General features: G+C 50.4%; 2 protein-coding genes across 3 annotated transcripts in view; both read left to right on the top strand.

Annotated features, from left to right (window-relative positions):
- Positions 1-4,601, top strand: part of MAP1S (microtubule associated protein 1S) — a 35,617-nt gene extending 31,016 nt beyond the window's left edge. Inside the window, exon 7 of the mRNA XM_040241098.1 lies at positions 639-4,601. Coding sequence (XP_040097032.1) covers positions 639-794 — 156 coding nt within the window. The 3' untranslated portion in view covers positions 795-4,601. The remainder of the gene's footprint in view (positions 1-638) is intronic.
- Positions 4,602-11,302: 6,701 nt separating this feature from the next.
- The window catches only part of FCHO1 (FCH and mu domain containing endocytic adaptor 1), a 28,803-nt gene continuing 13,844 nt past the window's right edge, over positions 11,303-26,261 (top strand). Inside the window, exons 1-8 of one of the 2 annotated variants that reach the window (XM_040241099.1) lie at positions 11,304-11,366; positions 16,090-16,138; positions 16,882-16,952; positions 21,020-21,111; positions 22,172-22,246; positions 23,542-23,683; positions 25,432-25,584; positions 25,819-25,923. In XM_040241099.1, the coding sequence (XP_040097033.1) occupies positions 16,926-16,952; positions 21,020-21,111; positions 22,172-22,246; positions 23,542-23,683; positions 25,432-25,584; positions 25,819-25,923 (594 nt within the window). In that variant the 5' untranslated portion in view covers positions 11,304-11,366; positions 16,090-16,138; positions 16,882-16,925. Of the gene's footprint in view, positions 11,367-16,089; positions 16,139-16,881; positions 16,953-21,019; positions 21,112-22,171; positions 22,247-23,541; positions 23,684-25,431; positions 25,585-25,818; positions 25,924-26,261 lie in introns of both variants that reach the window. The other variant, XM_040241100.1, reaches the window with a different exon arrangement.

Here is a 26,261-nt window from a genome sequence, read left to right on the forward strand (position 1 = left end):
CAGCACCCCTGGGTGAGGTTGCAGGGTGGGGCTGGTTTGATCACCTCACCTGAGCCCTGGCATTGAGTCTCCCCAATATTATGAGGATCAGCCAGGAGAAAGGGATGGGGTGTATGGTGTCCACGCATGTTGACAATTGACCCTTGAAGGCTGGGGTTGTCCCCATGAGAACCCTTGAAATAGAGCCTTGAAGCACAAGGTAAATTTGGGTAGAAGGAGCCTCCAGTACCTGGCCACCCACAGGGTCTGAGTGTGCTGACACCTGGTCAGGCACACAGGTTACAGAGCGGCTAGGAGGGAGTGTTCCGAGCGGAGGCAGGAGCACGCGTATTCAGGGAGCTGGCGGGAGGTCTGGGCGAGTGAAGCTGGGACATAGCAGGGGAGTAGCTGGGGAGGGAAGAATGGAGAGGAATTGGCAGAGGAGTGATCTGGTCTCCAGGCTGTGAAAGGGCGCTCAGGGTGCCATGGGAAAGAAAAGGCACTTCAGGGACAGGCTGGCCGCCAGCTGCAGACACCTCGGCAGGAGAACAGAGGCAGCACAAATGTGGTCAGAGAAGAGGGCCCTCCGATGCCTTGGGGGTGGGCCGGGAGGGCAGAGGGTGCGCCCCTCACTGTCGGTCCGTCTGTCCCACCCGCAGGTGACCCTGATCCCCACCTTCGATTCGGTGGCGATGCACGAGTGGTACGAGGAGACACACACCCGGCACCAGGCGCTGGGCATCACGGTGCTGGGCAGCAACAGCACCGTGTCTATGCAGGATGAGGCCTTCCCCGCCTGCAAGGTGGAGTTCTAGCCCCCCGCCCTGGCACCTCCGGCACCTGCCACTGTCCTGGGATGCGCCTGCGTCAGAAATAAACCGGGTGCAACTCAGCTGTGGCCTCAGTTCCTTCTGCCGGCAGGAGACGCGGCCGCACTCCAGACATCACTGCTGCCATGGGGTGGTCCCCAGTGTGGGGAGGGACAGCCTCTGTGGAATCCCCAGCAGCCTCCAGGTCAGATGTGCTCTGGCCACCGTGTCACAGATGGAAAACCCAGGCCTGGGGAGGCAGTGCCTCCCAGGCCAGTGGAGCTGGCTGCCGACATCAGCCCTCCAGCCCAGCACCTGTGCCCGTGGGTCCCCCGGTTTATAGACAGGAAGGCAGCTGCCAAACCCCAGCCGCACAAACCAAGGTGAGATCCGAGCCCTGACTCTGCTCCCAAGCCATTTCAACAGAAATCACCCTCTGTTCCTAGAGATAATTGACGCTTATGGCAGGACAGTCTTACACTCTACCGCAAGCTCTCAACTCATTATCGTCTGGGAAATTTTTGCAGACACTAATGCCCGTGGCCAGCGTTTTTATTTTGGTCGGCCAAAATTTTATTCTGTTATTTCACTGACACTGTGTGGGTTATTACGTTCAGTAGTGCACCCGACACCCCTGTGACGTCTTCTCCAGCTCCGTGAGCTTCAGTTTCACTTCCGTGTCAGAGTCAGTCACTGAAGTTTCTTGTCTTCCCGTTGGTCGAACATTCACACCGTCTGAGTCGGAACTATCTTCTGAAGAACTGCCACCTTTGGAGACACTACTGTGTATTTCACTCGGACAGTCAGAGCAGGTATCTGCGTAAAATTCACTGAAAAGTCCTCCCCTCAAAATTTAGGAATACATCATTTTTGAGGAATGTATGGTAACAAACTTGTGTTTATAAAATACACAAGGTTGGAACTGACGGAGGGAAACGTGAATAGCGGCAGTCGAGAGTTGTGTAGAGAGCCCTTGGTCAGTTTTAAGCTCTGACAACTTTGCCTGGTGTTGTCAGTCGTGTTACTGGCTAAGTATTGATGCGTCTTTGGTCGATACTGTTCAGGTAACAAAAGACGCATTCATATGTCTTCCGTCAGCAATGTGTTTAAAACGCAGTCTGAAACCTACAAGCTACAAAACAATCTCCTGATGGACCCACTCCCTGATCTCTCTGTTCTGCATGTATAGGAACACCTAGATGTAATTTTCAGTAAGATGCCATCTCACTGGATTGGATGGCGACCTAAAAAAATGTGACAAGTGCTAGCCCCTCAGTATCTTCCTCGTTTTCCTGTAAGGAGAGACTCCTTAGTCTGGGGTCTGAAGAAGGGTTACTCTTTATACACGAGGCCGTGTCACCCTGATTTTTCATCTTGAGTGCAGGTGCTGCCTCCTGTTCTCATTTCATTTCTTTCCAGGGACATTTTCTTATATTTATTTTTAATTAGTTCAGTTTTTTTATTTAGACATTTGTCTTTTTCTCATTCAGATATATTTTTTTTTTCTAAATAGGCACAATAAACTTGTTAAAATTTTTAATTGTAAAAAAGTACATAACATAAAATTTGCCATTTTAACCACTAATAAACTCTTGTGTTGTAAATTTTTTTTCCCAAATTCGCCTTTCAGTTTTGTTTAGGAGCAGTTTTGCTGTAAACATTTTATTTTTATGATTTTCAAACCTCAGTTCTTTAAATGTCTCTCCTTTGTGCTTTTAGAGGTCCTTTCACAGTTGGCACAAATTCTCCCAAGGTTGGTTTGTAGTTTTTTTTTTTTTTTCTGTTTATTTTTACCCACGTAGGGCTTATTTTGGGATAAAGGGAGAAGTAGGGATTGCCCCAACCTGGACAGTTCAATTTTCAATGTAATGTACAGATTCAAAACACGCCTTCCTCCCTGAAAAAGATCCCAAATGTGTTGCTGTTTATTTCTGAATCTATACTAATCCATCGCCAACCTTTCTGGCCATCTCCTTGCTTTCTCTGTTATAGATTTCTGTGCCTCAATAGGTCATCAGGCAGGTTCTTTCTCCTCTATTTTACTTTTTCCTTTCATAAAAGGTTGTTTTTACATTCTCATTCCTCTTGGAGCTCTAGAATCTCCACAGAGGGGGCCCAAACACATGCTTAAGAAAAGCTGTCAACTTCTGCTTCTGACCAGATAGTGGGCTAGAGTCCCAATAAAGACAACTAAAATTGCTGGGTGAAAATGAGTTAAGTGTTGGTTAATGTATCAGTGAGCACCCAAAAAATGAGGAACAGTCAGAGGCCAGAACGGTGCAGACAGAAACCCCAGGAAGGAAAAAGGAAGCAGCTTTTCTGTTACACAAGGCGCTCTTCATCTTCTTTTCATGGACCTTCAAGATGGTGTGTCTGATAAGTAGAGACCTCAAAGCATAAAGCAGACATCAAAATAAGATCTTCCCAAAGATGGAAAGCAACCTTAGGTGAATGACATGGTTTAAAGCAGTCCAGGATGCTGGAGACCCTGGGGGAACTTTAATCTTAAAGAGTGAGCCAGCACCAAAATTCACAACCTGTCAATGCCAGTGGCTAAGACCTGGTGTGTTTAATCCTGGTGTTTTGGCTGTGTTTAATCCTGAAAATGAACAAAGTGCAAGAGACAGTAATATTTGTAGAAGAGCCAAATAGGACCAAGAGAAATGAAAATGCAAATAATTGGGTTGGATCAACAGTGAACTGTAGGTAGCTGAAGAGAAAATAGGTGAACTGAAAGATGGAACTGAATGAGTTTCCTAAACAGGGGAAGGGAAAAGGGGAATGAGGAGACAGGAGAGAGAGCAGAGGCAAAGTCTGAAGGGGATAATGGTGGAGAACTTTTCAAAAGTAATGAGAGGTGTCAGTTCACTTGCATTCAGAAAGCCAGCCAAGTCCCAAGCAGGATATATAAAAAGACAACTTGGCAAACCTAGACAGCGTATTAAAAAGCAGAGACAGCACTTTGTTGACAAAGGCCCATCTAGTCAAAGCTATGGTTTTTCCAGTAGTCATGTACGGATGTGAGAGTTGGACCATAAGGAAAGCTGAGCGCCAAAGAATTGATGATTTCGAATTGTGGTGTTGGGGAAGACTCTTGAGAGTCCCCTGGACTGTAGGGACATCAAACCAGTCAATACTAAAGGAAATCAACCCTGAATATTCATTGGAAGGACTGATGCCGAAGCTGAAGCTCCTATACTTTGGCCACCTGATGTGAAGAGCGGATTCATTGGAAAAAGACTCTGATGCTGGGAAAGATTGAGGTCAGGAGGAGAAGGGGATGACAGAGAATGAGATGGTTGGATGGCATCATCGACTCAATGGACATGAGTTTGAGCAAACTCAGGGAGATAGTGAAGGACAGGGAAGCCTGGTGTGCTGCAGTCCGTGGGGTTGCAGAGTCAGACACGACTGAGCAACTGAAGAACAGTGCAGAAAACCAAAGTCAACAAGGAAAGCAAGAATAGTAGACGGGGAGAGCTCCTCAGCCCCACACATGAAACTCAGGACATAGTCAGGCACCGTCTTAAGCAACCCAGAAGTTTTCATTCAACAGAAGCATCTTTGGAGGGTGAGAGAAATGAAGACCCTTGTTGCGTGAAATCCTGAGGGAATTTTTTTCAGGTAGAAAATGATCCAAGTGGAAGAGCTGACTTGCACAAGGAAACAGCAAAGAAGTTTGAATAACAGCTGAAGTGTCACCCTAGTTAACAAGAATTATAGTATCCAATATGTAGGATGAAAAATTGCATTAGGCAACAGTGGCAAATAAGTAAAAACTTGGTGGAGTAAGCTTTTAAAATCTTTACATTGTTTGAGGGGAGGGTAACATACTGCTTAGTTGAGCGGAGTAGCAGTATTAATAGTTACAGTAAATACTGGGTGAACAGAACTAGTCTATAACTTCCAGATTAGTAGAGGGGAGAAATTACACTGAAAAAGAAAATCCCAAATTCTTCCATAAGGAAACAGGTACAAATAGAAAGCACAAGATAATGAAAATACATACATAAAAATTTGCCAGTTATTAAGTAAATGCAGACAGGTAGAAAACTCCAGTTAAAAGATAGATTTTTTTTTTCAGACTGTATTTTTTAGTCCAGTTTTTGTGCTACTTAAAAGAAACATCTAAACATGAAGATGCTGAAATTTTGAAAGTAAATGATGGAAAAAAAAAAAAAAGAATAAACCTGGAAAATACTAAAAAAAAAAATTAAAGCTGATATATCCACACTAATAAAGTTTTATTTTTGGTGTATTACTAGAAATAAGGGATTTCCTGGGTGGCTCAGTGGGTAGAGAGCCTGCCAATGCAAGAGACATGGGTTCGATCCCTGGGTTGGGAAGATCCCCTGGAGGAGGGTGTGGCAACCCACTCCAGTATTCTTTCCTGGAGAATCCCCATGGACAGAGGAGCCTGGCAGGCTACAGTCCATAGGGTCACAAAGAGTTGGACATGACTGAAGCGACAGCACAGACATACTAGAAATAAGGACTATCAAATGAAAGCTTGTAACTCACCAAGAAAAGGTAACAGTTCCAAATTTGTATGCATCTAATAACAGGGCCTCAAAGTCATGAACCACCAGAGGGAGTAAGTTTATCTTTAAAAAGAAAATCGAGGGGCTTCTCTGGGTCCAGTGGTTAAAACTGTTTAAGACTTCAAGCTTCCACCATCGGGGGTGCAGTTTCAATACCTGGTTGGGGAACTAAGATCCCACATGCCATGGAGCAGGGCCAAAATGTTTTTGTTTTTTTTTTTAATCTCTTAGTAGGTTTTCTAATATTGATCTGTCTTTACGTTCCTAGAAAGAAGAACACCTGGATTATATTTCTTTTATTATACTTTTATTTCAATAAGTTGTGTATGTGTTGTGGGGAGCAGGGAGGGTTCTGGGCTTTTGCCCTCAACACTCGGCGGCTCTTTCCCTGCCCTTCAGATTTCCCATGCTGCTGTATTTTCTCACCACCCTCACGCAGCAGCCCAGCATGACAGAGCGTCCACCGCCTAGAACATCGGGTGGCCAGACAGGAAGGGGACGTGACAAATCAGGCACCAACTCCTAAGGATTTCCAGCAGGAAGCTGTGTGCCACTTCCACTCGCGTCTCATTGGCCAAAGCAAGTCACATGACTCTGCCCAATACAGGAGCTGAAAGATAGATACTCCTCTCTTGTACCAGGAAGGAAGAGAATCAAATAGTGATGAAAATCAATGAATAGCCACTGACAAGTACCCCCAGAGAGATAGTTTCATTCTGGCGGGCAGGAGGTTTGGCAAGCTTGTTCTAATAAATAATAATTTTTTTTTTTTTTGGTGTTGCGGGCCACAGAGTCTGTCCAGACCTCAATTCTGCTGTTATAGCTGAACAAATGGAAATAAATAGCTGCATTCCAATAAAATCTTGTTTACAGAAAGAAACCAGTGGGCTGGATTCAGCTTACAAAGGCTGTGGTTTACCAACGCCTGGTGTCAGGCATTACTCTGACTTCCCATCTTACCTCTTAGAGCAGTTAGGGACCTGGAGTTCCCCACCCCCTTTCTCCTCTCTCTCCTCTCTGCTTCTTCCCTCCCCACTCCAGTCTCTGCTGACAGCTGTCTGGCCCAGCTTCTACAGAGCATGCACTAAAAATACCCCGGCAGCAGCCTGAGCCTGGGGGCCCTGGAGCCCTGGCAAGAGCCAGATGTGTGACCCATGTGTGACCTTGTCCTGGGCACCCACTCTGGGCGCCACCTGCTCATCGGCAGCCCCTCCCCGATACTTGCCTAGAGCCTGAGCAACAACCACCCCCTGATTTCTTGGTGTTGCTCCAACGTCTGGATCACGCCTCCAGGCCTTTGCACCCAAGGTGTCCCCTCCCTGGAATGCCACCATCCAGCCTTGCATCAGTCAACACATACTGGCTGCTGCCCTGTCGGGGAGCAGTGTCAAGTAGGGGAGCCAGACATATAGGAGGGGACAACACCCCACGATGCTGGGCATGTTGGGTGGCACTGGGTGCCAGAGGAGTCCACCACACCTGGGGGTGGGGAAAAACATTAAGGATGCAAAGGATTAAGCCAGTATTAGGGGACGACCAAGAGCAAGGGTGGCAGAGGGACCCGCAGAAGCAGAGGCTTGGTCTTTTTGAGGAACCGAGAGGAGACATAAAATTGAAGCCTCAAGAACACTGGGAGGCTGGGGGTGGAGCCATCCCTACAGCTTCATGGACACCCCACTGAGCAAATGGAACTTGCCCTTCAAAGGACCGGGTGTTGGAAGAGACCAGCCAAGCTGAGGAGCTGTGAGCACACCAGGATTGGCATGTAGAGTTGGCAGTCTTTCCAGAGGGGCTTGGGGCGGGGCTAGGGGGAACTGGTCCCTGGTGGGGCGTGGCCAGGGCACTTATCTGGAAAGATGTGGACTCGGAAGGCCAAGATGGAGGGGGGAGGGGTAGCCTTTCTCCAAGAAAGCAACATAAAACCTCTCATCTTCCAAACCCACCACCTAGGGATCCTTCTCCAGGAAGCCCTCCCTGCTCTCTTTCTGGTCTCCACCCCCAGCCCAGGGCCTCCTCTGGCTCTTCCTGACCCACTCCCTTTTAAACGCCACCCTGGATTTCCCTGGCGCTCCAGTGGTTAAGAGTCTGTCTGCCAATGCAAGGGACATGGGTTCGATCCCTAGTCTGGGAAGATCCCACATGGCAAGGGGCAGCTAAGCCCAGGCCACAACTACTGGAGCCCTCTCTCTGCCACAAGAGAAGCCACTGCAGTGAGAAACCTTCGCACCTCAACTAGAGAGAGCCCTCACTCACCTCAGCTAGAGAGCCCGTGCACAGCAATGCAGAGCCAGCACAATCAAAAACAGATCAATTTAAAACACCACCCTGTCCACCAGCAAGTCACTCTTGTGCTGCCTTCTGGGCTGCAACCAGGGTTGCTGCTGGGATAGGACATGGCTGGCACCCTACCTGTATACCATGTGCCTTTTCCCTTCCTGACACACAGTAGGTGCTCAGGCAACGTTGGTTGTGTTCCAGCTTGGCAGCACTGGGACTGTGGCCTGGGGAATATTACTTAAGCTCTCTGGACCCCACACCTTCATCCCACACCCAGTCACGGAAGATTGGCATGAACCTCTGGGTACCCTCGAACTGTATTGGTGGTGACCAGACACCTGGGATCCCTTACCCACCCCCAGACAAGCCTGTTCTGCATCCTGTCCTCCCCATGCTCACAACATCATCTGGGATCCAAGGTCAGGACCGGCGAGAGCTTAGGCCTCAGTGCACCTGGGCCAAGCCCTGCCTCTGACATGTCTTCGTGTGTGACTTCAGAGAGCAGCCTCTTGTCTATCAGCCTTGGTCCCTTCACCTTTAAAACAAGAATCAAAGCTCTCTCCCCACCTTGCCCCTGGCCCAGGCTTGAGGAAGCCATGTATGGGGGTATGAATGAAGTTCAGACACCACCTAGCTGGTGTGGGTGGTGCCAGAGCCCCCACGGACCTCCCAGCTTCTGATGGGGAGGGCGCCAAGCCTAACTGCCCCAGCCCTGAGGGGTTATCTCTGAGCTGAAAGAAAGCCAGACCAGAGCTACCACGCAGGAACTGAGAGCCAAGTTACCAGTCAGATGGGGAACTGAGAGAACTCCTGGAGGAGGGGACCGCAGAAGCAAAGGCTCTGAGGTGAGACCAACTTTGCAGAACTGCCGTGAGAGGAGCAAGGCCAGACTGCACTGGCCTGGAGGGCTTAGGGATGGGGAGGCCCGGGGTGTAGGGTCTTTACTGAGGGTCCTGGACACTGGGGCAGGGTTTGGAGCTAGAGAGGCAGGTGATCGCTTTCTGTTTGAAACCTGCTCCCTGTGGGTACAAGTTAACTTCCTGAGCCTCTATACCTGTGGCCCTGAATGGAATAATCCAGCAAATGGAGAGGGGGTGGTAGGAGCCAGGTTTCTCCCTATTGGAGTGGGAGGTTATGGACAGGCAAAGCAGAAGTTTAGGAGGATCAGTTTAGTAAATGTAAAGGCATCTGTATGAATTCATGTTTAATTCCTATAGATACAGTTACGTATGGGAATATATATAGATCTGGGTATATATACAAGTTAATATACACACATATATGTCCTTGCTCTGTCCACTGAGAGGGCCTAGAAGCAACTATACTCCAGCAGTGATGAGCACACTTACTGCCCAAATGCTGGTTTTCTAAAAGTATTTTCCAGCGAAGGGCACCAGGGTTGCTCCTTGGAGAAAGGCTGATTTTAGGACTAGGGCAGGAAATATATCAGATGAGCTTGAAGCATGTCGTAGTGACAAAGAAAGGGAAGTGCTAAAAGAGAAAAAAAGACGAAGACAAAAAGACAAAAAATACAAAAAACGGGGGTGAGTTAAAGCAACATGAGAGCCAATTGAATGAGCTTCCAATGGCCAAAGCTGGAACAATGTGAACAAGAAAATCAATAAAGTAGCATTGGGTTATAACCCAAAGTATAGAATAAATATCCATGATTCCATACCGATATGGGAGAAGAAACTTATTTCCCATCAGAGGAATTCCAAGTAATTTTTTGCCCTTGAGGTAGAAGAGAGTGATTCCTTATCCCTTGGATGTTGGCTGTAAATAGTGACCTTCCTTCCTAAGGGCAGAGCCTGGAAAGGCGGCAGAGACTAACCTGATCATGGAAACCCCTGCCAGACTCTACCTTAGCCAGGCAATCTCAACATCACTGAAATTTCATGTGGAAGGCATGCGCCCTGGACACAATGTGATCAGAGGAGGTTTCACCTCTGTGATCTTCTAATCCATCACCCCAGTCAAACCCAGAGAAAAACATCACCAAATTTCAATTGTGGCAATCATATAACAGTATATAAACATATCAAATCAACAGGTACTACACAGGAAATTCACACAATATTATATGTCAAACACAAATTAAAAAAAAAAATTTTAATCCCCATTGAGGGACATCCTACAAAATACCTAACCAGTTCTCAAAACTGTCAAGGTCATTAATATCAAAAAAAGTCTGAGAAACTGCTTAATTCAGAAAAGCCCTAAGAGATATGATGACTTGATTTCCCGGGGTCCTGGGACAGAAAAAATTAGGGAAAACTGAGGAAATCTGAATAATGTATGCATTTTAGTTAATAATAACATCTCATGTGAGAAATGTACCATATTATGTCAAGTATTAATATGGAGTGTTAACAGGAGAAATTGGGTGTGGGATATATAGGAACTCTCTGTAATATCTTCATAGGAATTCTGTAAATTGAAAACTGCTCTAAAATTTAAAATGTATTTTTAAAAACCTCTATAGGGTTTCTCCGGTGGTCCAGTGGTTAAGAATCCGCCTTGCAATGCAGGGGACACAGGTTCAATCCCTGGTCTGGGAAGAGTTGCCACGTGGCAACTAGACCTGTGTGCCACGACGACTGAGGCTACACGCTGCAACCAGTGAAGCCTGTGCTCCAGAACAAGAGAAGCCACCGCAATGAGAAGCCCATGTGCCATCACTAGAGAGTAATCCCTGCTCGCTGCAACTAGAGAAAGGCTTTGTACAGCAACAATGACCCAGAGAAGCCAAAAACAAGTTAAGTAAATCTTTGCTGGGGGGGGGAGCCCTATAGTTGCCATGTGGAACAGCGATTGTCAGGAGGAAGAGGTAAAGACAAGAAGAGGCACACATACCAATAGAGAGCCGAGGCAGCGTCCAGGCTGCACCCTGGACCCAGGCCACTGCAGGGTACAGGAAATGAGCAGACTGTGACCACTGTGGATGATGAAGGGAAGAGAAGGATCTCAGAGACTCCCAGGCCTCTGGCCAGGTTCCTGGGCGGCCTTTCTAAGCTGGGGAGCCTGGTGGAGGAGTAGGCCTGGAGGCAAGCAGATCAGCCAGGAACAGAGATTTGAATCTCTGTGGGAGGACCCACAGGCGCTGTATGAATCTCATTTTAAGAGCACTCACTTGAGGGCGACCAGAGCCTCTCAGGTTTATGACATGACAACATTCTGAAGGATGGCTCTAACCAACCCCTGGCACCAGATCCTGAGGTTGCCTGCATCAGGTTGTAGACTTGCTGTGAAGCCTGCAGGAGCCTTCTCTGAGCCTCAGTTTTCCCATCTGTAAAATGAGAATCAATATGTGCCGCTCACAGGCTTGTAGGGGAGGAATCAGAAGAGTCCTTCTCAGTGCTTGTCACACATTTGGAGACTTCCCACCGAGTCTCAGGTGGAAGGAACCGGATCTATTGCTTTAAATTATGCAAATAAATGCGGGTAGCGGGGCGGGGAGATTAAAAAAAGGAGCCGCACCCCCAGACAATCAGGGCGCAGGGCTGGTGGAACTGGCCGCCTAAATTGCCCAATGGCTGGCCGCGCGCACTCGCAGCCCGCCCCTGCCTCCCAGGCCGCCGCGGAGGTGGGGACTCTCCCGGCCACGCCCCGGAGGCGGGGCCATCCGGCGGCAGCGCCGCAGCCGCGGCGGGAGGGGAGGGGAGGGGAGAGGAGGGGAGGGGCGGGGCGGGGCGGGCTCGGGTATCAGCTACCGAGCCGCAGGTGGCGGCGGGCGCGGGGCTCGGCCCGAGCTCGGGAGGTGAGTGCTGTTCCCTGAAACACCCCGAACCCCCCTGGCCCGCGCAGCACCCCGTGCGCACCGCGCCTGGCAGCCCGGAGGCTCCAGGGTCGAAGGCGCGGCGGGATGTAAGGGACAGAGAACAGAGGGTGGGGGGCTGCGCGGTGGGTACCCGGTCCTTCCTGCTCCTCCCGCGTGATAACCGGGGATCCGCGGAGGGAGATAGAGACCCCTCCTAAATCCTCCATCTCCTGGCCTAGAACTGGAGCGTGCAGCGGGGCTGCTATGAATCGAGACCCCTCCCCAAAATCCCTTTATTCTAAGCCTGGATCTGGGTCTAGGTTCCAGAGCTGCAAAGATGAGCTTGTCGCTCTCCCTCGAGCCTGGGACCCAAGACAGATGAAATGGAGACCACCCCCAATTTCCCTCTTCCCAGCTCTGGCCTGTAGATCGCCCCACCCCACCCAACCCCCGGCCCCGAGACCAACATGAGGAACCCCTTCCTCTGTGAACCCCTCTCTAGGCCTGGCTAAGGAGCTGGGGGTCCCCTGGTCCCTCCTGTACAGTGTCTTTTTCTAGCTCCCTACCACAAGGATGGGGTAATGGAGGGACATTTCACTGGCATCCTCTGCAAAGACCCCAAGATTGGAATTCTGGGGAGGGTCAGATGGAGTCCCTTGTCTGGCAGGGCCAGGCCGGGCCAGGATTGGAAAGACCTGGAGCATGGACTCAGTGGTGGTCCCTGCTTCAGTGGGAGATGGGCAGTGAGCATCTGTTCCCAGGGATTAAAATAAATCGAGGTAAATTAGGATCTTGCTGGAGGCTGACTGAAAGTGGGGTGCGGAGGAGGGTTGGGGGGTGGGCGGCCCCTCCATCTGCTTCAGATCCCGGAATTCGCCTGCCTCATCTGCAGTAGGTACCAGGAGGTAGCTTCGGATGGACCTGCCTCACTGGTGACCTTGGACAGATGACAGACCTCCCTGAGCCTGTATTATTATTATTATTTTTAATTTGAAAGTGGGATTGAGGCTTCAAAGCTTGTACTCTACTGATTCTGAAATCCACCCACTCCATCTTTTGCTAAATTGTGACTCCACCCTTTTGCTAAAGATGATGGTCAGAGGAGAGACAGAGATAGGTTTGGAGATCCCTCCATATGCCTTGCTGGCCTCAGAGCCTCAGTTTACTGCACTGCAAAATGGGCTGATGGTCACACTCTGGCATTGCCAGAAGAGTTGCTTTGCCAGACAATAAAACGTATTACCAAGCTGCTATCATCAGAACAGGGGCTCCTCCACCCTCGTCACGCTGGCGGGACTGCCCGGGGCATATCCTGACCCACATACCTTCACCCACGCCAGGGGCAAGCCAGTACCTAGATAGGATCCTGGGTAGGACGAGATGGGAGGTGCTGGGGCAGTCTATCCCCTGTCCCTTGGGGCTCTGTCCCTGTGGTGGGGGTGCAAGTCCAGAGTTCCCAGGTTCAAATCCAGCTTTCCTGTGAGTGGCTTTGCCCCTTTGCACCTTGGTGTGTCCCTCTATAAAATGGGCTGAATTCCCCTTGGAAGATCAGAGCAGACTGGCAGAACGGGAGCGCTGTAAATGCAGACATTGTAATACTATAGTCATTATCGTATTATAATCATTACCATATTGTAATTATAATACTAATTGCAATATTAGTGAGCATAAACAGGGTCAACAGCTGATTCAGGGCAGGGCAGGATAGGAAAGGAGGAAATCCGCAAGGGTCTTGCCTGCTGTGTCTCCAGAGCTCAGTAGTCAGTTGGTGCTCAATAGGTGTTGGCCAAGGACAGTGATGGAGAGAGAGGAGACAGCAGGGAAGACTGAAAAACTCCTGAGCAGAAGCTCAGAGGCTGTTCACCACCCAGTTACTGTATGACATGGGGCCACTGCCTCAGTTGCCTCGCTGGGGGTGATGGCTGAGTCAAGACCCCGCCTCCAAGTGCCACTGTGAGAATCAAGCCAGACGTGTAAATGGGCACAACCCTGGTGGCCAGCCCTAGAGGGGAGCAAGTGCATGACAGAGTTGGTCCTTGAAGCAGCATAGCCAAGAGGCCGGTCACAGGAAAAGAAGAAAAGGACCCCAGACTGGCCCTACTGTGAGCAAACTGGAGTCCGAGGGAGAGCAAAATGATAGATCCTGTTTTGCAGAAGCCTAGAGGCCCAGAGAGGTCAGGGGCAGCCCAAGGCCACCTGCTGAGAGGTCAGGAGTTCCAGACAACCGGTCAGGAACAGGAGCCCTGCCTTCTTTGCTGACTTGGTTCCTGTCTTGTTTTATCTGCTCCCGGACCTGCTCAAATGCTGAACTGGCAAGAAACCCCAGGGTTTTGGGAATTGATGCTGGGGAGGCTGGATCTCCAGGCAGCGTCCAGAGCTTGTCAGCCATCTCTGGGAAGGACTCTGTTCCCCACTTCCAGCAGCCAGAGGATGGGGGCATCCGGGTCAGCTGACAGCCTGCTTTGTGACCTTGGGCAAGGACCTGTCCATCTCTGAGCTTTGCCCTGGCACTGAGGAGGCTGAGAGACCTGGGTTCACACAGGGCTGACTTCATCAGACACAGTGACCACCATGTCTCAGGCACAACCTTGGAGTCCGTAAAGATGTTTTTAACTTCTTTTAAAATCAGAAGGGGAAAAAAAACCCAGGCTTTGGGGTCAAAGAAAACATTTAATATATGGTGTTAATATATTCGTCTCTATGTCAAATGTAGTTGTAAAAATAGTTTAAACTCTTTTTTTAGTGGAGGAAGGGACTCTGAAAGCAAAAGTGCCTCAGGCCTGTGGAAGGCCTCATGCCGCCCTGGGTTTGAGTCTTGGTGCTCCCATTCACAGGCTGTGCAACCTTAGGCACATGGACTCCCCTCTCTGAGTCTTGGGTTTCCCACCCCCACCCACTGAAGCAGGCATCACTGGCCCACCTAAGAATGGTGAGATGTGCAATGTTTCATCTACATGGTTGGTGCTCAAATTTGTGGGTACTATTATTTGACAGTTGTTATCAAGATTGTATTTGCTCACTAATAATAGCCCCAAGGTGGGGGCCTCAGCTTTCCCACCCAGCACCTGCTCAGTTCTAGGGAGGTCCCAGGGGTGCTGGTCTGGCGGGGGAGGTGAGCTGGCAGTTGGGCCATGGGCGGGGCGGGGTGAGCTTCCTGTCCCCCAGGCACAGGGGCCTCAGCTAACGGAAGCGGCGGGGGCCACGTGGTTATCTCCTGGTACCCGCCCTGTCTCAGGGGCTCTGTTCCCACTCGCTGTCCGGTGAGTTTGAGCTCAGGCCAGGAGGCCCCCACTGCTCCTCCTTTCCTCTCTCAGGGACAGAAGGGAGACCCTCCTACCTGGCCCGGGTTTCGAGAGAAACAGTAGGTGTCACTTCCTGGGCCTGCGCAGGGTCACCCTTTGCTCTGCCACTGTGCTCCCCGACTTTACAACCCTGAGCGGCAGGATGGATGGCAGGGCGGTCGCAGAAATATGGCGAACCAGAGCCACATGTGGTAGTTTCGAACAGGGGTTCTTCAGCAGACAGGTCAGGGACAAAGCCATAGTGACCTGGGGACAGTCGGTGACCTCTCTGTGGTTCAGTTTCCTCATCTGTAAAGTTGATATTGAGCCCCACGTTGTGCTTGTGAAGGTTGAATGAGTGTGCGTTGCCTGAAAGGAGCTGGACCCAGTGTCGCACTCACACTGGTGCTCAGTGTATGTGTAACGGGGAGGGGCAATCTAATGGGAGTTGTAAAAACAGTAGCAAAGATTCTTGGTTTGGGGGGGAACTTAGGCCCTCTGGCTCCTAGGATCTTCTAGACCTGTACTGTCTAGTAGGACTCCATCTGTGCTGTCTAGTACAGTGGCCACCAGCCTTGTGTGGCTACTGAGCCCTGCAAACGAGGCTGGCACAACTGAAGAAGTAGGAGGTTAATTGCATTTAATTTTATTTAGTTTAAAATTAAGTTGCCACATGGGGGCTAGTGGTTCCCATTATCAGTTAGCATAGCTCCAAGGGATTTGGAGATGCTCAGGGTCTAGGTCATGGCCAAAATCTAAGAAATGAGATGGGAATTTAGGGCTTTTCCCTCTTGGGATGTCAGCTTTGTATGTCCCCAGTTTGACTAGGTTTCCTTATGGGCTACACTGGGGGCTGGAGTTTCTCAGGGGTCCCAGCACCACCCAACACAGGGTGGTGGTTGGGAATATTTGTTGAATAAAATAATTGTTTGCTTGGTGAACTCCTATTCATGCTTTAAAACCCCAACTCCCATGCCCTCTCCTTTAGTTCAAGTCCCCCAGCCGAATCATCTCATGGACCCTGGTATTGTCCTGGCCAGGTAGGCACATGGTGAGTGCTGGGTGACTTATGGAAGTCATGTAACCAGAGGCTAGCTGATAATGGGTCAAATTAAACTCTGTGGCTTAGAGAGCGGCAGCCTTGCCCAAGGTCCTTGCTCAGTCCTTTCGAGTGAGGCCCACATAGCTTTCCCATCCCTGCGGTCACCAGCCCCGTCTCTGCTGCTACTGTGCCTCTTAGGCTCCCAGCTGCTACTGAACTGTCCTCAGGGTCATGAATTATGGATGAGGCTTGTGGGCTCCAGTGACAAGCCCAACCTCGACAACATGCCAAGGACACCAAGTGTCCCTTCCTCGCCTGATGGCTTGGCTCATCCCCTTCTCCTGGGAGACCTGGGGTCCTCCAGTAAGATCCCTTCTAGGCATTTCCTCGTGTTTTGCAGATGGAGAAACTGAGGCACAGAGCTGGACAGTGACTCAGATACCTACCAGGTGAACGCACTGGCTTCCAGGGGGCAGGGTCAGGACTCATGGACGCACCAGTGTCAGCTGGGTCACCTTGGCGAGGGTTGAACTTTCCATCCCAGGAATGTGCATGGCATGGGGACTGTTGTAAAGGGATTCCGGAGACCCTGAGGGAAGCTTAGGGCCACTTGAAGGACCCCCGCTCCCACGTGGCCAATCACAGTCCCAGTGTCCACCTCTTACCAGACAGGAGCTGGTAAGAGCTTACCTCTTCCGACAGGAGCTGCCCAGTGCAGAGCCGAGTGCTCACGGGACTCAGCTGACCCAAGAGCAAATCCGCTGTCATTTCCTGGCTTTGTTACCTTGGCAAGTAGCTTGAGGGGACTCAGTTTTTCTGTCTCTGAAATGGCCCAGGGCTTTTCTACCCATCCCCCACCCTGAACTCCTCTTCATGCTTAAAAACCCCACCCGCGTGCCCCCTCCTCTAGTCTAGGCTCCCCCAGCCCCTATCCCTTCATTTAGTTTAGCTCTGACCCCACAGGGCTGGGGGTATCTGTATCCAACTGTGTCCCCCTAAGCTGGGAGCTACTTGGGGACCATGCCCAAAGCTGAATCACTCCAGGGGCGCTGGCATACTCCCAACTTTGGGGCTTTTGGTTCCTCCTCCATCCTCTTTCTCCTTCCTCCACAAGGAGAGAAGTTGGAATTTCCCCTCCTTAGGCCTGAGCTGGCTGTGACTACAACTCAAATTTGCCTCTCTCTTTGTACAGGCACAAGATAGGAACCTTCAGGGGTCTCCACAGAGGCCATCAAAATGTCATATTTTGGGGAGTATTTTTGGGTAAGTAAGATTCACTCTTATTTTGGTGGGGTGTCCTGGAAGGGCTGCGGGGGCTTTTATGGAGATAGAGAAACCTGGTGGCTTGTGGGCAGAGTCTTGGGCAGATGGACGTTTTGCAGGGGGTAGAAGTTAAAGTGGGAGGAGTCAGGCTGGATTTGAATCTATAGCCCCAGATGTCACAGGCCTTGTGGTCTTGGGCACATCACAGCTTGAACAGGGTGACTGAGGCCCAAAGTAGGAATCTCTTAACCTGAAGTTGTCCAGCAAGAAAGTACAGAGTCAGGTCTCAAACCCAGGGCCAGACCGAGCTTCCAGGATCATTCCAGCCAGGGAATTTCCATGTCTTCCCCATGCTGGAGAGTTGGGGGGTTTTCTTGACTTGACCCCCAGGGACCTGCTCACCTGTCTGCTCTCCAGACTGGGGACCACATAGTGTGACTCAAGGAGCCAAGTGAGACAGATTTGTTTTTACTCGTTCACTCTCTTCCTCCCTTCCTGTCACCACCACCCACCCAGCCCACTCTGGGAGATGTTGGAGCCCCAGGAGACTGCCTTCCAACCCTGACCCTGAGGAACCCCCAATCTGGGGAACACAGAGCTAGTAAGACACCTCTAGTCCTACTGAGTCAGGACAGAGCCCAACCTTGGGTGTGCCAGAGAAGGAGCAGGATGCAGAGCTGTGTTTGCCATGGGCTTTGAAGGATGCCAGAAAGGCATTCTGGGCAGGGGGAGCCACCTGGGCAAAAATAAAGAGGTGTGACACGGGGTGGCCAGTGGAGGGCACAAGACTCCTCTTGCAGAGCCAGGCTAATGGGGAGACACAGAGGACATGTGAACAGGAGAATAGGGTAAGACCCAGGGCAGAAAGCCCCTTCCTTGGTTGCAGGCCCAGAGCTTGCAGAGAGGAAGCCCGTTGCTAGGCAACTAGTTGCCCCTGGCAACAGGCCTTTCTCCCTCCCCAGCTGGGGCTCCTCTTACTAGCATTTGCTTTCTTAAAGGGGCAGCACCCCCTTGCCACCTGCAGGCGGTGGGTAGAGGGGTGGGAGGGATGGGAGGAGGGCTGGACCTCCACCTTTTTTCCAAGGGTCATAATCCCTGGATTTGCCTTTGAATGGCTGTGTGACCTCATCCAAGGGCTGCCCCTCTCTGAGACCCCGGTGGCACTTTGTGTAAGGGGGTTTGACCTTTTGAGGATCAGTTGTTTCCCACATTTTGCAGTCCTGACAGGGGCATCTACATGTATTTTAAATTCTTTCTAATTGTGTGAGGCAGGCAAGTTCACTGCAGAACATTCAGACTAGCAAAGAGAAAATAGTAGCCACCCCTAACCCCTCCCTCCAAAGATACCATGGTACAGAGTGGATAAGAGCTTTGAGTTTGGGATTTGAATTGGGCTCTTCTGGGAGCGCTTGGGCAAGTGACTTTGCATCTTGAAGACTAAGTTTCTCCATCCGGGAAAGGGGGATGAAGCTCCTACTTCCCCAGGGCTCCGGGAGCACCCCAGAATGTCCATTTCTCTTTTATTTGTTTATTTATTTATCTATTTATTGGTTGTGTCTGATCTTAGTTGCAGCATGCGGGATCTTTCACTGTGGTGCACGGCCTATCTAGTTGTCGGCTCAGTAATTGCAGTGCACAGGCTCCAGGGCATGCAGGCTTTAGTAGTTGTGGCAGGCAGGCTTATTTGCTCAGACGCATGTGGGATCTAAGTTCTCTGCCCAGGAATCGAACCTGCGTCCCCTGCATTGCAAGGCAGATTCTTAACCACTGTGAGGGAAGTCCCCTGTCTATTTCTTTTAATTAATGTTTCTTTTAATGTATTGTTAGTATTGCTGGCTCTTTGCTGGATGATGCTGGGGCCCTGACTGGTCTGAAGGAGGCTCCATTTGGGAGAGATCAAGCCAGACAAGGATGCCCCAGTCTTGTTGGGCCAAGGCAGGGCTGGAGGCATGGAGGGCACTCAGGGGACGTGTGAGCAGGAGAAGGACATGATCAAGCTGTATTAGAAAGATCTCTTGGGTTTCCTTGGTGGCTCAGTGGTAAAGAATCCGCCTGCCAATATAGGAGACACAGGTTCGATCCCTGATCCAGGAAAAGTCCACCTACTGCAAAGCAACTAAGCCCGTGCGCCACAACTATTGAGCCTGTGCTTCAGAGCCCAGGAGCCGCAACTGCTGGGCCTGTGCTCCAGAGCCCGGGAGCCGCACTGTTGGGCCATATGCTGCAACAATCAGAGCCCTTCACGCCCTAAAGCCCGCTCTTGCCGACAAGAGAAGCCACTGCAGTGAGAAGCCTACACACTGCAACTAGAGAGGAGCTCGCACACCAACAACGATGCAGCACAGCCAAAAACAAACAAATAAATTTAAAGAGAGAGAGAGAGAAACATCTCTCTGGGCCTGGCTTGAGAGCAAGCCTGGTGTCCAGAGGTTCTGACAGGAGACATAGGCTCAAGACAGCCCCTCCCAGGACCCTCGGCTGCCAGCCCAGCCCGAGGGGGTCAGACACTGCTGGGGGTTTGCCAGGTCTGGGAAATAGGCCAGCAGTTGGCTCTGAGTCAGCTCCAGATGCTGGCCTGGGCAGCCGTGCCTGGTGCAGCCTCACCCGAGGATCCCCTGGGTGGGGTGGGCAGGGGGCTGCTGGGGTTGTTTGCTGAGGCCTCCCCACTGTACTTCCCAGGTGGCGCTAGGCACAAGAGATGTGGGTTCAATCCCTGGGTCGGGAAGATCCCCTGGAGGAGGGCATGGCAACCCACTCCAGTATTCTTGCCTGGAGAATCCCATGGACAGAGGAGCCTGGTGGGCTACAGTCCATGGGATTGTAAAGAGTAGGACACAGTAGTGACTAACCTAGTGACTTCTTCAACAAGGAGGGCTGCCTTTCGGACTTTATAGGACCATGATGTGGACCATGCCATATAAGAGGTAGACGACTCCCTGCCCCCATCTTAATGAGGAGCCACTGTGGGCTTGGCGAGACACATGACTGGTCTGGATCACACAGTGTAGCCCTAGCCCCGCCTCAAACCGTGGTGACCCCAGAACTGGGAGAAAAGGGGTTCTGTGCAAGGCATCAGCAGACACCAGGGTAGAGGCTCTGTCCCCACCAGCACCAGGCAACAACAAAATAGCTTGTCCCTCTATTCAACAAACTCAAATGCCCTTTCTGTGCCCCGCCCTGTGCTGCACATTGCTGGGTCCTGAGAGAGTATCAGACCCACATCTTGCTTTGTGGAGTCCTCAGAGAGAATTTTCATGTTGAAGAGAACAGAAAATAAGGCTACAGCGACTTAAGCAACAGGGGTTGTATTAATTCATAAACTTGAAGAGTTGTGCAATACTGTGGCTTTCAGGGTTGGTTTGGTCCAGCACCTCTCTGCTCAAGATGCTTTTTCTTTTTTTAAAGAATTCACAACCAAGACCTTTGTTGCAGCACACAGGCTCCAGAGTGCCTGGGCTCTGTAGCTGTGGCTTGTGGGCTTCGTTTCGCCACGACATGTGGGATCTTAGGTCCCTGACCAGGGATCGAACCTGCATCCATTGCATTGGAAGGTGGATTCTTAACCATTGGACCCCCAGGAAAGTCCCTCAACACGCTTTTAATCCAGACCCTCAAGTTCAGCATCTTTCCAAAATTCATGGTTTCCATTTGGTTTCCAGGATCTCCTGTGACCACATAATCTCTCATTTATGGAAAGATACAAAGAGAAAAACAGAGGGGAAGAGACCAAAGAGAAAGGAGCAAACAGAGGTAGAGAGATACGTACACATTTGCACAGAAAGACAGAAAGATAGGGAGAGAGGAAGATAAGAGTGAATGAGACTGCCTCTCTCTCAGCTGTGGTACAAGAATCCCAGCGTCTTTTCTAATTAGACCAAATTAAGGTCCATAAGCCAATCCTTAGGACCAGGGGAAATGCAACAGGTGACTGGCTAAGGCCAGAACCAATGCCTATGGCCAAGAGTATGGACTTCTGCCAGTTAGCTCTTCAGCCCAGGCCCCTGTTGCTAGGCATCCTTGATATCCTCTCCATCCCCTTTCTCAATCTCCATCCTCACCCCCTGCAGGGAGAGAAAAACCATGGCTTTGAGGTCCTGTACCACAGCGTGAAGCAGGGGCCCATCTCCACCAAGGAGCTGGCAGACTTCATCCGGGAGAGGTGAGGTTCCCCAAGCCCTATCCATCCCCGTGGCCAAGACCTGAAGTCCACACTGCCATGCCCATCTTGTACTTCCACCCAGGCTCTGCCCCCTTTTTCCCTTGCCCATCCCACCCTGACAGGGCACCACATTCTGCCAGAAAGGGTCCTGATCCCTGGGGTCTCCAGGAACCAAATGAGCTTGAAGACCTTCCTGACTGACAGTTCTCAACACTGTCAGCCCTATGCCCCATTTTAAACAATAATCACCAGACTTCTAAGGCCTCCTCTTGTAGAGATGATAATATGGCCTACTTACAAGGAGAAATTTGAAAACTCAATCTCGGGCCCTGAGTACGATAAAAGAAAATACATGTTCGATGAAATAATCTACATTTCAGCTTGTAAATGCTCCGACGTCCCAGAAAACACAATAAATTCAAATTGCAAGGCATCTCTGCTCCCCAGCCCCTCAGCAGCTGAATGCCCGTTAAATCCGGGCAGAGAGTCCAGAGGATTGTTAACCAGGTTTTTCCTCTCTGAGGCTGTCACGCAGGAACTGTCACAGCCGTGCTCCATTTCATGAGGCTTCAGACCCTGGATCCATCCACTATTGCCTGTGGCACCCCATGGGTTCCTCTGTCAAAAAATACCCCAGTGGGTAACTAGTTTAAACTGGGCACATGGCTACCCCAAACAAAACTGAAATTCTATTAGGATGAAAATGTGAGTGGATATTAGGTAAGCATTTAGCAGTATCTGTCTAGAGGGAATAAAATATGAATTTATCTTCTGCAATTAAATGAGACAAAGCACATGAAACATTGATACTATGTGCTCAAAATTTTGTTTACTTGCTCTTGCTGCTGCTGCTGCTGCTACTGCTGTTAGTAAAATTTTATTTAAGGATGAAAACCTCTCCCGTGAATTTCGCAAACATCTTCCCCTGCCAGGGGGCTGTATCATTCTCCTGGAGGCCTCTGCTCAGATGTTTGAGATGGGGAAACTGAGGCCCAGGGGTATGGGGCCTGTCCCAAGGTGCCCAGGACCTTCCCCCTCCTTTCCCTGTCCTCCTACCCAGGGCCACCATCGAGGAGACCTACTCGAAGGCGATGGCAAAACTTTCCAAGCTGGCCAGCAACGGGACCCCCATGGGGTGAGTGGGCTGTGGGTAAGGCAGGAGTCGCCAAGGGTGTGGGGGTCCCTGGGGGCAACAGGAGGCTGCCCTTGGCTGTACATCCCTTCACACTTGTGATATGTGGGGTGCGGAGTCATCCCCCTGCTTATGGGCTAATTGGACAGAGGAATATGAATGTATATATAGGTGGCTCAGTGATAAAGAGGCTTCCCAGGTGCCACTAGTGGTAAAGAATCTGCCTGCAGTGTAGGAAACTTGGGTTCAGTCCCTGGGTGGGGAAGATCCCCTGAAGAAGGAAATGGCCACCCATTCCAGTATTCTTGCCTGGGAAATCCCATGGACAGAAGAGCCTGGTGGACTACAGTCTATGGGATCGCAAGAGTTGGACACAACTGAGCCCGCACGTACAGTGGTAAAGAACCTGCCTGCCAGTGCAGGAGACGCAGGTTTGATCCCTGGGTCAGGAAGATCCCCCGGAGAAGGAAATGGCTACCCACTGTAGTATTCTTGCCTGGGAAATCCCATGGACAGAGGAGCCTGGCGGGCTACAATTCATTCATTCATTCGGTGGATATTTACTGAGCCCATACTGTGTGCCAGACATTGTTCGAGGCACCAGGGAGCCCAGGGGCAATCAGAACAAATCAAGCCTCCAGCCACCCTCATGCCCTGTTCGTAGGGCGTGTGTCTGGGATATGTGACAGATGTTAACCACAAACACGAACAAAGTCCTTGCCCAGAGAGAACGGTGCTAGGAAGGGAATAGGAGCATTAGGAGGTGGGTACTGTATCTGGAGCTGAGATCTCAGTAATGAGAAGGGATCAGGCGTGGGGGTGTCCGAGGACAGAGACCCAGGGAGGTGGCTCAGCTAGTGCAAAGGCCCTAAGGCAGCAGCACACTTGTGCATTTCAGGGAAGAGCAAAGAGGCAGGTGTGGCTGCAGGGCCTGGGCACAGTGGAGACGAGGTGGGGGAAAGAGGTGGGAAGGGGAGTATCGGGCTGGGCCTGGAGTCCAGACAGAGGACGGCGGGCGTCAGCCTAGGTTGAAACTCCTGCTCAGAAGTTCATTTGCTGAGGGACCTTGGGTGAGGGACGGGGCCTCCCATGCCTCAGCTTCCCTGTCTGCTGCGAGCCCACCTTCCGTGATCGCAATGGGGATTAAATGAGTTCATGTATGTTCATGTTTAGCAGGGCCCGGAACACATGAGGTGTCTGAGCCAAAGCCAGGCGTGCTGGGCGAGGGGGTCCCTTGCCGAGGGGTTGGGGTTGGGCCTGCTGGGCCCTGGGTGTGACCCCCACGTCTCTGTTTCCAGGACCTTTGCCCCACTCTGGGAGGTCTTCCGAGTCTCCTCGGACAAGCTGGCGCTCTGCCACCTGGAGCTGACGCGGAAGCTTCAGGATCTCATCAAGGATGTGCTCCGCCATGGGGAGGAACAGCTCAAGGCACACAAGAAGGTCTGCACCGTGGTTGCCGCTGGGCCGGTGGGTGGGGAACGGCTGTGGCTCCTAGGATCCCAGGACTTCTGGGGCCTTGGAACCCCACCTCCTGGTGTGTGCCCCTGAGGGTTCTGTTAATTCCACGACATCAAACTCAGAATCTCACAGACCTGAGCATTGTTGAATTTCAGACTCTCAAAATTCTAAAAGCATGGGGTCTGCAAACTACAGCCAGCGGGCGATGGCTAGACCATCACCTCGAGCTATGAGTAATTTTTCTACGTTTAAGGGATTGGGGAAAAAATTTTTTAAAAAGGATATTTTATGGTGTGTGACTATTATGGGACATTTAGATTTTAATGCCAGTAAATAAAGTTGTGCTGGCCACAGCCATGCCCATTCACGTTCAGATCTTCTGCGGCTGGCTTATGAACTGCAGTGGCTGAGTTCACTGTCAGATTTCCACCTGATCCTTCACAGCAAGTCTGCCGACCCCTGATCTAGAGCATAAGAAGCTACAGATCTTGTTATTTGACATTTCTAGACTCTCTTTATTTTTTTGGCCTAAACTTTATTTTTTAAATGAAGTTGTTTCAAATTTATTTTTAATTGGAGGGTAATTGCTTTGCAATGTCGTGTTGGTTTCTCCCATACAATAAAATGGGGCTTCCCAGGTGGCTCAGATGGTAAAAAATCCACCTACAATGCAGGAGACCTGGGTTCAATCCCTGGGTCAGGAAGATCCCCTGGAGAAGAGAATGGCTACCCACTCCAATATTCTCGTCTGGAGAATTCCATGGACAGAGGACCCTAACTCCATGGATCACAAAGAGTCAGACACAACTGAGTGACTAATACACACACATATATATTCCCTCCTTCTTGAACTTCCCTCCCATGCCCATCCCATCCCGCCCCTCTATGTCGTCACAGAGTGCCAGGCTTCTAGACTCTTGACAAAACTAAAATCCTGGAAGAGCCAGACCTTAGACTCACAAGATTCCCAAATATTTGAAGCTTATCTAGAGTCATAGAGGGTTTGCATTTACAGAGCCCTAGAATCTGCAGTTTTTAACCCCCATTAAGGAAGAGAGTTGTAGTACTTCCTACACTTAAAAATGGTTAAGGTGGCAAATTTTACGTTATGTGTATTTTACCACAACTTTCTTTAAAAAATTAAAGAACAAGGAAGTTTTCTCTGGACTGATATGGAATAATCTTGAGAATGAATTATTAAGTGGAAAAAGCAGTCAGTTAAACAGTATGGTCTATCACCATTTGTCATAAAAAATGGGCATATTCCCTGATCTTCATGCCAGTTATTTCAGGAAACGTATCATCGTAATAATAGGAGGTTTGGGATTTCCTTGGTGGTCCAGTGGTTAAGACTCCATGTTTCTAATGCAGGGGGTGTGGGTTCAATCCCTGGTCAGGGAACTAAGATCCCACATATCTGCCTTGCAGTGGGGCAAAAGGAAAAAAAAAAAAAGACTTCATAGTAAAAAAAAAAGGTGGCGGGGGGAGGAGGTTTACCTGAGCTCACTCCTTAAAACTTTCTGAAATGTGAATTATGTGTAAATATTACCTACTTAAAGAGTTAAAATTTTTGAAATTCATAGAATTCTCGGGAAAAAAGTATTCTGTAGGACCTGGAACCCCACAGATTTGGGAGGCTGGGAATTTCATGGTGTGTACCAGGGTCTGCTCAGGTCCTGCACCCCAGCAGGGCCTTCAGGGGGTCCTCATGCTCTTCCCCACCCCCACAGTGCAAAGAAGAAGCAGTGGGCACCCTAGATGCCATACAGGTCCTCACAGGGGTCAGCCAGCTCCTGCCCAAGTCTCGCGAGAACTACCTGAACCGTTGCATGGACCAGGAGCGGCTGCGGAGGGAGAGCACCAGCCAGAAGGAGATGGACAAGGTGGGTGCACAGCTGCAGGTCCCCAGCCACCACTGGCCCACACAGACCCGAGGGGTTTGCCGAGAGGTGGCGGGGCGGCCTGATGGGAGCGTGAAAGCATAGCACAGAGCCATGGTCATTGAACCTGCATGACCACACCCTGGGCACCCCGGGAGTCTACGTGCTGCGGATGGGGCCAGGGAGAGTGCCCCGAGTGTCCCTTTCCCAACCCCGTCCCCTCTCTGTGTCTCCTAGGCGGAGACCAAGACCAGGAAGGCAGCAGAGAGCCTGCGACGTTTGGTGGAGAAATACAACTCAGCCCGTTCTGACTTTGAGCAGAAAATGCTGGACTCAGCTCTGGTAAGAACCAGGCCTTGGAGACCTACACATTCCTGGGCCCCAGATGCTATGGGCCTCAGAAGTCCAGAGCCTTCCAAACCCTCGACTCCCAGAAGCCTTAGAATCACAGGCCAAAACTGTAAAATTCTAGAGCCAGTTAGCTCTTGTTGTTGATGTTGATGTTATTATTATTTCAAAGACCAAATCAGTTCTGTGCCCTAATTTCACCATTTGTAAAATGGGGACAGTAATACTACCTGCCTCATAGACTTGTGAAGATTAAATGAGTCACCATATATGAAATTTTCAGACTAGTACCAGGTGCATAGAAACCACTCTATGATGTATTATTATTATTA

Source organism: Oryx dammah, unplaced genomic scaffold (assembly GCF_014754425.2).
Source record: "Oryx dammah isolate SB20612 unplaced genomic scaffold, SCBI_Odam_1.1 HiC_scaffold_5, whole genome shotgun sequence".
NCBI classification, from domain to species: domain Eukaryota; kingdom Metazoa; phylum Chordata; class Mammalia; order Artiodactyla; family Bovidae; genus Oryx; species Oryx dammah.